This window comes from Pongo pygmaeus, chromosome 3 (assembly GCF_028885625.2).
Source record: "Pongo pygmaeus isolate AG05252 chromosome 3, NHGRI_mPonPyg2-v2.0_pri, whole genome shotgun sequence".
Classification (NCBI taxonomy): Eukaryota; Metazoa; Chordata; class Mammalia; order Primates; family Hominidae; genus Pongo; species Pongo pygmaeus.
Genome location: NC_072376.2, coordinates 141,740,810 through 141,753,281, shown reverse-complemented (window position 1 = coordinate 141,753,281; position 12,472 = coordinate 141,740,810). Strand labels below are relative to the sequence as shown.

Here is a 12,472-nt window from a genome sequence, read left to right as displayed (position 1 = left end):
AGAAAAGAATTTTCAACCCAGAATTTCATATCCTGCCAAACTAAGCTTCATAAGTGAAGGAGAAATAAAATACTTTACAGACAAGCAAATGCTAAGAGATTTTGTCACCACCAGGCCTGCCCTAAAAGAGCTCCTGAAGGAAGCGCTAAACATGGAAAGGCACAACCGGTACCAGCCACTGCAAAATCATACCGAATTGTAAAGACCATCGAGACTAGGAAGGGACTGCATCAACTAACGAGCAAAATAACCAGCTAACGTCATAATGACAGGATCAGATTCACACATAACAATATTAACTTTAAATGTAAATGGACTAAATGCTCCAATTAAAAGACACAGACTGGCAAATTGGATAAAGACTCAAGACCCATCAGTGTGCTGTATTCAGGAAACCCATCTCACGTGCAGAGACACACATAGGCTCAAAATAAAAGGATGGAGGAAGATCTACCAAGCAAATGGAAAACAAAAAAAGGCAGGGGTTGCAATCCTAGTCTCTGATAAAACAGACTTTAAACCAACAAAGATCAAAAGAGACAAAGAAGGCCATTACATAATGGTAAAGGGATTAATTCAACAAGAAGAGCTAACTATCCTAAATATATATGCACCCAATACAGGAGCACCCAAATTCATAAAGCAAGTCCTGAGTGACCTACAAAGAGACTTAAACTCCCAAACATTAATAATGGGAGACTTTAACACCCCACTGTCAACATTAGACAGATCAACGAGACAGAAAATCAACAAGGATACCCAGGAATTGAACTCAGCTCTGCACCAAGCAGACCTAATAGACATCTACAGAACTCTCCACCCCAAATCAACAGAATATACATTTTTTTCAGCACCACACCACACCTATTCCAAAATTGACCATATACTTGGAAGTAAAGCTCTCCTCAATAAATGTAAAAGAACAGAAATTATAACAAACTATCTCTCAGATCACAGTGCAATCAAGCTAGAACTCAGGATTAAGAATCTCACTCAAAACCGCTCAACTACGTGGAAACTGAACAACCTGCTCCTGAATGACTACTGGGTACATAACGAAATGAAGGCAGAAATAAAGATGTTCTTTGAAACCAACGAGAACCAAGACACAACATACCAGAATCTCTGGGATGCATTTAAAGCAGTGTGTAGAGGGAAATTTATAGCACTAAATGCCCACAAGAGAAAGCAGGAAAGATCCAAAATTGACACCCTAACATCACAATTAAAAGAACTAGAAAAGCAAGAGCAAACACATTCAAAAGCTAGCAGAAGGCAAGAAATAACTAAAATCAGAGCAGAACTGAAGGAAATAGAGACACAAAAAACCCTTCAAAAAATTAATGAATCCAGGAGCTGGTTTTTTGAGAGGATCAACAAAATTGATAGACCACTAGCAAGATTAATAAAGAAAAAAAGAGAGAAGAATCAAATAGATGCAATAAAAAATGATAAAGGGGATATCACCACTGATCCCACAGAAATACAAACTACCATCAGAGAATATTACAAACACCTCTACGCAAATAAACTAGAAAATCTAGAAGAAATGGATAAATTCCTCAACACATACACCCTCCCAAGACTAAACCAGGAAGAAGTTGAATCTCTGAATAGACCAATAACAGGAGCTGAAATTGTGGCAATAATCAATAGCTTACCAACCAAAAAAAGTCCAGGACCAGATGGGTTCACAGCCGAATTCTACCAGAGGTACAAGGAGGAGCTGGTACCATTCCTTCTGAAACTATTCCAATCAATAGAAAAAGAGGGAATCCTCCCTAACTCATTTTATGAGGCCAGCATCATCCTGATACCAAAGCCTGGCAGAGACACAACAAAAAAAGAGAATTTTAGACCAATATCCTTGATGAACATTGATGCAAAAATCCTCAATAAAATACTGGCAAACAGAATCCAGCAGCACATCAAAAAGCTTATCCACCATGATCAAGTGGGCTTCATCCCTGGGATGCAAGGCTGGTTCAATATACGCAAATCAATAAATGTAATCCAGCATATAAACAGAACCAAAGTCAAAAACCACATGATTATCTCAATAGATGCAGAAAAGGCCTTTGACAAAATTCAACAACCCTTCATGCTAAAAACTCTCAATAAATTAGGTATTGATGGGACGTATCTCAAAATAATAAGAGCTATTTATGACAAACCCACAGCCAATATCATACTGAATGGGCAAAAACTGGAAGCATTCCCTTTGAAAACTGGCACAAGACAGGGATGCCCTCTCTCACCACTTCTATTCAACATAGTGTTGGAAGTTCTGGCCAGGGCAATTAGGCAAGAGAAGGAAATCAAGGGTATTCAATTAGGAAAAGAGGAAGTCAAATTGTCCCTGTTTGCAGATGACATGATAGTATATCTAGAAAACCCCATTGTCTCAGCCCAAAATCTCCTTGAGCTGATAAGCAACTTCAGCAAAGTCTCAGGATACAAAATCAATGTACAAAAATCACAAGCATTCTTATACATCAATAACAGACAAACAGAGAGCCAAATCATGAGTGAACTCCCATTCACAATTGCTTCAAAGAGAATAAAATACCTAGGAATCCAACTTACAAGGGATGTGAAGGACCTCTTCAAGGAGAACTACAAACCACTGCTCAAGGAAATAAAAGAGGATACAAACAAATGGAAGAACATTCCATGCTCATGGGTAGGAAGAATCAATATCATGAAAATGGCCATCCTTCCCAAGGTAATTTACAGATTCAATGCCATCCCCATCAAGTTACCAATGACTTTCTTCACAGAATTGGAAAAAACTACTTTAAAGTTCATATGGAACCAAAAAAGAGCCCGCATCGCCAAGTCAATCCTAAGCCAAAAGAACAAAGCTGGAGGCATCACGCTACCTGACTTCAAACTATACTACAAGGCTACAGTAACCAAAACAGCATGGTACTGGTACCAAAACAGAGATATAGATCAATGGAACAGAACAGAGCCCTCAGAAATAACGTCACATATCTACAACTATCTGATCTTTGACAAACCTGACAAAAACAAGAAATGGGGAAAGGATTCCCTATTTAATAAATGGTGCTGGGAAAACTGGCTAGCCATATGTAGAAAGCTGAAACTGGATCCCTTCCTTACACCTTATACAAAAATTAATTCAAGATGGATTAAAGACTTAAATGTTAGACCTAAAACCATAAAAACCCTAGAAGAAAACCTAGGCAATACCATTCAGGACATAGGCATGGGCAAGGACTTCATGTCTAAAACTCCAAAAGCAATGGCAACAAAAGCCAAAATTGACAAATGGGATCTAATTAAACTAAAGAGCTTCTGCACAGCAAAGGAAACTACCATCAGAGTGAACAGGCAACCTACAAAATGGGAGAAAATTTTCGCAACCTACTCATCTGACAAAGGGCTAATATCCAGAATCTACAATGAACTCCAACAAATTTACAAGAAAAAAACAAACAACCCCATCAAAAAGTGGGCGAAGGACATGAACAGACACTTCTCAAAAGAAGACATTTATGCAGCCAAAAAACACATGAAAAAATGCTCACCATCACTGGCCATCAGAGAAATGCAAATCAAAACCACAATGAGATACCATCTCACACCAGTTAGAATGGCAATCATTAAAAAGTCAGGAAACAACAGGTGCTGGAGAGGATGTGGAGAAATAGGAACACTTTTACACTGTTGGTGGGACTGTAAACTAGTTCAACCCTTGTGGAAGTCAGTGTGGCGATTCCTCAGGGATCTAGAATTAGAAATTCCATTTGACCCAGCCATCCCATTACTGGGTATATACCCAAAGGACTATAAATCATGCTGCTATAAAGACACATGCACACGTATGTTTATTGCGGCATTATTCACAATAGCAAAGACTTGGAACCAACCCAAATGTCCAACAATGATAGACTGGATTAAGAAAATGTGGCACATATACACCATGGAATACTATGCAGCCATAAAAAATGATGAGTTCACGTCCTTTGTAGGGACATGGATGAAATTGGAAATCATCATTCTCAGTAAACTATCGCAAGAACAAAAAACCAAACACCGCATATTCTCACTCATAGGTGAGAATTGAACAATGAGAACACATGGACACAGGAAGGGGAACATCACACTTCGGGGACTGTTGTGGGGTGGGGGGAGGGGGGAGGGATAGCATTGGGAGATATACCTAATGCTAGATGACGAGTTGGTGGGTGCAGCGCACCAGCATGGCACATGTATACATATGTAACTTACCTGCACGTTGCGCACATGTACCATAGAGCCTAAAGTATAATAATAATAATTATAATAATAATAATAAAAAAAAATGAAAAAAAAAAAAAATAAATGGCATTTCAAATGAATAACTGCAATATAAAGAAATATTTCATTATTAAATACTTTATTAATTTTAAATGTGCTATAATTTAGATAATAGGTGTACATCTACAGGAAAAAAGAAATAGTTTGCCAGCCAGGTAAACAGGATTCCCAAGAGACAGTTAAACCTGAACAAAGACAGTCCAAGGTTAATATTTTTAATGAGTCTAAGAAAATCTATATGTGATTTAGTTTTTAACCCTGGCACTGAATGCAGAAGTGACACAGCATATACTTAATAAATGTATGATGAATAAAGAATGGAATACATGAATACATAATTATGTAATACATAAAATTAAAGTTTCATCTAGTCATTTAAAAATCCCCTAAAAGAAACATTTTTATAAGCTAGCTCAATTAATTATACCCATATCTCTCCTTTTATTTCTGAACAGCTATATATAATAATGCAAATTTATTGAGTAAATAATGAGAAAGAGTTTTTGTTTTATAATGACTTTTCATTTTGAAAAAAATTATTTTGAAATTTATTAGAAAAATCTACATTAATGAACTGAAAATATTGATATAGGATTTTCAAACATTTAGAATATGAGTATATTCTAAACATACATTCTAAATATGTGCTCTGTACTTGAAACTAAGAAATATATAAAAGTATATCATTCAAGCAAATTCAGAGTACCATTCTTACTAGTTAACTGGAATTAATGAGCTTTTACTATATCATTTATAACTAGAAAATAATACGTTCAAATTATGTAGTAACAAGTAAGAAAAAACATTTTATACTTACGGACAAAGTTCAACTTCTAAATATTGCTCAGTTATATCATTCAAGAAAAATGCTTCCACAACTTTTGAAAACAGAGATATAACATATTGAGATATTTAATATTGCTTTTCAACAATAAATAATTTGTTTATTCCTTTAGAATATAAAATGAATTAACTGTTCTTAATTATAATACTATCCCCAATAGGAAAAAGAGCAAAGAAAACAGACATTGCCTGGAAGAAGAAATATATAGGAAATAAATCATCAACAATTTTCTCACATATCAGATTGCCACATATTGAAAAGATTAATTAAAACTAGTCCTGGTCAGGTTGTAAAGAAATTAACATTATCACATAAACTTTGAGCCAGTTATCTTCTTCTAGGAATTTATCCTAAGAAAATAATCTGACAACTGAGAAAAGAATTAAGTATAATGCCATTCATTAGAGTACTGTTGAAAAATTAGAAATGATCTAAATGACTATCTCCTATTACATAAGATTATCTCTTATTCTCTAAATACATCTCCTATTATACAGGAGAACTGTTAAGGAAATTATGGAATTCATGTATTCCATAAACAATGGAATACAATGCAGCTATTAAAATCAAAGATACCATTAAATATTTGTTGATATAGGAAGATATCCATGATATTCGATAAGTCAGCTGCAGAACAGCAACCAAAATGTGCGTGACATTAAAATTGCATGTGTATCTATGTCTAGATGTCTGCAAAATGTGCACAAAAATGTTAACGACTGCATATCTGTGGTTGCAGGAATTTAGGTAGGTGATCTTTCTTTTCTTTTTTATAATTTTCTGGAAATTTCTGAATATTGCTATTTTTAAAATTGTTCAATTTTGAACATATACATCTTTCTTGTAAATAATTAAAACAATATATATATGAAGTAAAAAGTCAAAGCCCTTTTCTTCCCCTTTGGTCTAAAACCTGCCAGACCTTTTCTGTGCTTCTACATACTATTTTAATGACTGAATAGTATTATTTTATAGAATATTATAACTTACTCACTTAATCCTTTATGGATAGACATTTAGGTTGTTTCCAATTTTCCATGTGTTATTTTTATAATAAAATAGCTAAAATATAGACATAATTCTGCCAGCAATTCAGATAATCTTATTGTCCCTTTTTAAATCTTTTATATAGACAAATTAGAATGTCTACTGTGATAGTTAATTGTATCTGTCAACTTAACTAGGCCATGGTATCCAGATATTTTGTAACATATTATTCTAGTTGTTTCTGTGAAGCCATTTTTTAAAGATGAGATTAACATCAAAATCAGTAGACTTTTAGTAGAACAGGTTTCCCTCTATAATGTGGCTGGGGCTTATCCAATCAGTTTAAGGCCTTCATAGAAAAAAAGACTGACCTCCCTCAAGAGAGGAATTCTACCAGCAGACAGCCTTCAGATTTGAACTGCAACATCAGCTCTCCAGCTGGCTGACTGAAGACCCAGGGAAGAGTGGGTTTTCCAGCCAGTTGACTGAAGACCCAGGGAAGAGTGGACTTGCTAGCTGCCACAATTGTGTGAACTAATTTCTTAAAATAGATCTCTCTCTTTCTCTCCATATATATAAAATAGATACATACATACATACATAAGCACACATACTCTCTCTCTCACTATACATACGTGTGTATATATATATCACACACACACACACACTCAGATGCACATATATATCTTCTGCTTTCTACTTTCCATCATCATGTTACAAATACTTTTGCAGCTTCTCTGTATTAAACACTATATCAGATTCTGGAAATACCTTTATTAGCTTACAATCTAATCAGATACTAAAGTGGAAAATTTTAATAAAAGTTCCAAAATGGAAGATGCATGCATTGCTACAGGAAAAAATAGAAAACAGATGTTTAGCTCAAAGAAGTGGTTTAGTGAAGGATTCCTGGAGAAGTTGCTATTTAAGCTCTGTCTTGAAAGATGATTTGGAACTAGGTGAAGAATGATAGAAACAGCATTCTAGGGCAAGACAACAGTAAAATCAAGGGTACACAATTAGGAAATATTGTAGCTTATTTAAAGAACTACGAACAGTTCAGTCTTACCAGGCAAACCTTTCAATGTAGGAGAAGCTGGTGGTGCTACAGAGAATAAGGGGCCAGGTCATAGAAAGTCTTATATAGAGATCATATTAAGAAGGACAAAACTTACCTTGAGAGGAAAAGGATCCTGAGAAGGTTTTTAGGTAGCGGAAGGATGAGTTTAAATTTTCATTTTAGATATAGCACTCTGGCTTCTAAGTGAAGTATGGGCTTAAGGGCTAAAAGACTATTTAGAAGGTTCTGCCCTAACCAAGGTAAAAGATGATGAAAGCCTAACTTGGCAAGGATAGTGGGAATGAAGAGGAGATACTGAGTTAGAGGAATATTTAGGAGGCAAAACTGATGGGACTTAGTAAATAAATCCAAATAATGGAGAGTGTCAAAGAAGGATATCTTAGAAAGATCTCACAATTTTTTAGATTTGGTGATTTAATGCATTGTTAGTACCATTTATTGATATTGGGCAATTAGGTAAAGAACTGGTTTATGAAAGAAGTAGGTGAGTTGAGGTTAGAATTTGTTGAGTTTCATGTCTGTAGTTCCTCTAGCAGGTAAGTCACATTAGTGTGTATTCCATTAGGAAGATAATATATACCAGTTTTGTATCAATAAGACAATATATGTTTAACATACGACAAATTAACACTGACAAAATGTGTGCTTACAAATGGCATAAACTAGACATATTGACTACAAGATTCATCAAAATCTTCTTTGAAGAAATGGGTCATGAATTAGATCTCGAACTATGCATTACAGGCAGGGGGAATAGAATGAGAAGGTACATAGGTTAAGAGCTTTTGGTTGAATATGGTGGCCCAATTCATAAGTATGCTGAAAGCTTAAAGGAAGGGTTTGAACTTTATTCTAGGGATAGTAATGATTTATCATCTGGGAAATGGTATCATGACGAGTATTTCAGAAAGATGAATCTGATAGCTTAATTAGGATACAGTAGAAGGAGATCATAGAGCAAACCTGAAACAGTGTAATTTTATGTCATGTCTTACTTTGATATGTGAGATGAGTTGCCAGGATAAAGTAAAAACTACATTTCGTATTGAGGTTGATAGTGTTTCTACAATAAGTAAAACACTCCAAATCTTCCATAAAGAAGATTTATAAGGTTAGAGTGGTAATTTAAAGATACTTAAATACAAAACAGGAATCCTGAACTCTTCTCAGCATAGGTAACAGAAATAAAGGAAGAAAATAAGGCAGCAATAAAAAAATCTGGATTTGCGGCCAGGTGAGGTGGCTCACACCTGTAATCCCAGCACTTTGGGAGGCTGAGGTGGGCAGATCACGAGGTCAGCAGATCAAGACCATCCTGGCTAACACAGTGAAACCCAGTCTCTACTAAAAATACAAAAAATTAGCCGGGCATGGTGGCAGGCACCTGTAGTCCCAGCTACTAGGGAGGCTGAGGCAGGATAATGGCATGAACCCAGGAGGCGGACCTTGCAATGAGCCGAGATTGCGCCACTGCACTCCAACCTGGGCAACAGAGTGAAGCTCCGTCTCAAAAAAATAAAAATAAAAATAAATAAATAAATAAAAATCTGGATTTGTAATTGCCATTTTTTAACTGTTTTTGCTACATAGTTAAAGTCACATAGGTAATGGAGAAAAAGAATGAGAGATTGGTAGGAAATATCAGAAACTGTACATGTCGATTGCTCAGAAGCACTTACTTCCCAACAGCAAGATAAAATAATAGTTCTGTGAGAGGTTATTATAAGAAGATTTATGTTTGCAATAAAATACAGTACTTCCACTTACCTTCATAATCCCACAGTTCATTGAAAGGTTTTCCTGGTTCTCCAAGAGGGGCTGGAGGATCATTGAAAAATGGAGCACTAATGTCCATCATCACTCCTCTGTCACCTGGATTCAGCCTGATAAATACTGGCTCGTGCTTCACTGGAAAACCATCCCAAGTGTGTTCAATTTTAAAATCCATCTGAAGACTCTAAAAGAAAATATGTTAAAACAAACTGTTCAACAATATACAAATGTTTTCTTTAGTTGGAAATGAAATGAAAATTTCAATGCCAAACAGCAGACAGGAAAGGCAGCAGAGTGGCAAGAGCACAGTCCTGGGAGTCAAAAGGCTATCTTGTGTTGTGCCAAAGCACGGACTCTGAGTTCTAGTCTAAAACAGGTAACTAGTTCCTAGAGGTTTTAAAACTTCTAGATTTAACACTTTTTTATTTAACTTTGTTTTTAATTGCTGCCATAGAAACACTATCAACCTCAACATGAAAAGTGATAAAAGTGTTAAAAGTCTAGATTTGGCTCTAGTGCTGTTGTAAACAGTGCATCAAAATCATTTCTTAATTGTAATGAAGTCTACTGCAAAAATTGTTAATATACTTAACTGTAACTATAAGCACCATGGGTTCTCATGTCTTTTATTTATTGTAAAGTGTGCAGGTGTCTCAGTTACTGGATCCTCTGGGAATCAAGATCTTTATAATAAAATTCAACTTAATTAAAAAAATCTCCATAAATCAGTAGAAGCAGTGCTGTTAACACCTGTTCTTTTGGCCAAAATCCTTTCCTTCATGGGGGTTGGGGATGGGGAGTTCCAATCATTTAAAAGTTAGTAGAGTTGACTTTTGCCTTCCTTTGTCCCAGCATATACACTTTCAGTTTTAATATTTTAACTGTTAAATGACTGCTTGCTTGGTTAATTACCTCTCTTCAACTGAAAAATGGGAACAGAATCTGCAGTCATTTAAACTTTGAAATAGACTAAGTACCTACAAAAAAGCAGTTTTTGCATTTTAAATTAGTGTTCTAAGTATTCAATAGAAGGACATAGTATTGTAATGCATTGATAAAATCACATTTTTGAATACTATGGATAGGGCATTTTCTAAACACCGTCTCATTTAATTGCACTACAAACTTGCAGAGAAACTATTACTGTCCTCATTACAAATGGAACAGATTTGTCCAAGGTCACATGACAAGCATATTTAGAAATTAAACCAATGTCAACAATGTTTTCCCAGATGAAGACATTTCAGAAATCTGCAAGGAGATGAAAATTTTATTTTAGGAGTGGTGGACCCCCCAAATTATACTAGATCCTATGTTTTATCCAAAAGATAATCTCACTTAGTACCTGATAACTTTTCCAAACTGTAACTTCTTTTATCTGAAATCTTTGAATGCATTCCTTTGCTTCATAAGTTATTTACAGTCTTTTACTGTAATTAACGAAGTTACTAAATTTGGAATAAATTTAATTCAGTGAATATGTATTGAAAACCTACTACGAGCTAAGCAGTGGGAGATCCAAATGTACAAGCTCTGTGTAACATAAGAAATCCAAGACCTCTAAAAACCTTTTTCTAAAGCATATAGCTTTTACTAATTTTCACTATATGCTCACAAATTTTACTAGATAATCTCTAAAATTAAACAATTCTGGTATTATAACCCATTTGAAGAAAGCTAATAGCATTTCAGAAGAAATGTTCAGCAACTCATATTCTTCATTACTGATAGAAGCTCAATGAGTGATAAGACTATATAAATTGGTTCTGATTTAAGTGGATTATATGGAATAAAATACCTCAATAATAAATTTATTTTCGTTAGTTGAAACATCAAGGCACATTCTACAAAAAAAATGTATAATCCTCTACCCTAAATTTTGGTAGTAATAAGTATCCTCATGCAGCATATAGGAAGAAATAAGAATAAATGCTGAATGACTGATTCTGACACCAATAGGCTGAGAGAAAATGCTATTCTCCTAATTCAGAGCTTGATAATTCTTGACAATTTTGGCAATATATACCTTAGCTACTAGGAAGTTCTGGTAGATTCACTTATTCTTCATACAACCACCAAATCCACAAAAATTCTGCATACATTAAAGAGATCCCTATCTTAATCAGTGGGTTTCCACTAGGGACTTCTTAATTCCCAGCACATTCAGGCAATCAATTCTATGTCTAAATGGAATAAAACCATATCCAGTGATATCCAGTGATATCCAGTGATATGCTACTAAAAGTGGCCTATCATTTCCATGCACACATGGTGGGTCTCATGGTCAGAGTGAGGTAGACTTTATAGCAGGTGTGTCCAATCTTTTGACTTCCCTGGACCACATTGGAAGAAGAAGAATGTGTGTCTTGGGCCACACATAAAATGCACTAACACTAACAATAGCTGATGAGCCAAAAAAAAAAAAAAATCACAAGACAATCCATAATGTTTATGAATTTGTGTTGGGCTGCATTCTAAGCCGTCCTGGGCCACATGTAGCCCATGGGCCTTGGGTCAGACAAGCTTGCATAGGTTTCAAATTACTTCAAAATGTAATTTTATCTGGAAGATAAGAAGTAAAAGATAAAAGCAAAGTTACCATTGTTAAGAATTAGGTAGTGAGTACCTCAAACCTTTCTACTGGTTCCTTCTGCTTTTCCCCCCTAAGGTTTCTTTGAGCATTATTTGAAAATTACTGCAAAAAATAGTGACTAGACTTCCACAAGTAGGGAATAGTGCATGGCTGATCAGTCCAAAGACAGAATATAATTTTGGCTTTCATTGCATAAACAACTTTCGTTTCTTATTGCAATAACAAATTTGTTTATTTTTTTAAAACTTTATGTCACTTAAAGAACATTGACGTCAATCTAAGTATGCATAATATTTATAAAAATTAACCTAAAAAGTATAGTCCGTCCTGCCCAGTAGTTAACAGTCTAGTTTAAAACTAACATAAACTAGAGACAGATGATTCTCCTTCTGTAATCTTCAGAGATTTAACCCCCACAACCTTTCAATTTCTCTGTATTTGAACATGTGTTCATTAAGTAAAGACAACTTAATTGTCAATGTCCTTCACCTCTTGGGCTAGCGCTCCCCTCCTGGTCATTCTCTATTAACCTGCACACTGCTCTATTTCTATTCTTACATGGCAATTATATGGCATGACATATTTGTTTATTGACTCCCTGAACCCAGCTAGAATGCCTATAAGTGATGGTTACTATTTATTTGTTGAGTGAATAATTTTTCTAGTCCCTGGATCTAACACTCTAGATTTTGTGCAGGAGAAACCTACTGTGTTCATGGTATCGTCATCTCATTTAACACTACATATCAGATCAATACAATGGCTAATAACAAAGATAATAAACCCAGAAAATCCCTTCAATTTAGTTTATCAAGCATTTATTAAGCACTCATCTTATTTCAGGTACCATACCAGGTGCTGGGGAAAT

General features: G+C 35.1%; 1 protein-coding gene across 13 annotated transcripts in view; it reads right to left on the bottom strand.

The window, feature by feature from the left end:
• C3H4orf33 (chromosome 3 C4orf33 homolog) overlaps positions 1 to 12,472 on the bottom strand; it is a 46,273-nt gene that overhangs the window by 27,757 nt on the left and 6,044 nt on the right. For all 13 annotated transcript variants that reach the window (XR_008502352.2, XR_008502353.2, XM_054486828.2 and 10 more), the window contains exons 2-3: positions 9,006 to 9,195; positions 5,144 to 5,204 (exon numbers count right to left, since the gene is read on the bottom strand). Coding sequence is in view for 11 of the 13 variants with exons in the window: in XM_054486828.2 (XP_054342803.1) it covers positions 5,144 to 5,204; positions 9,006 to 9,186 (242 nt within the window). In the remaining 2 variants the exon portion in view is untranslated. The remainder of the gene's footprint in view (positions 1 to 5,143; positions 5,205 to 9,005; positions 9,196 to 12,472) is intronic.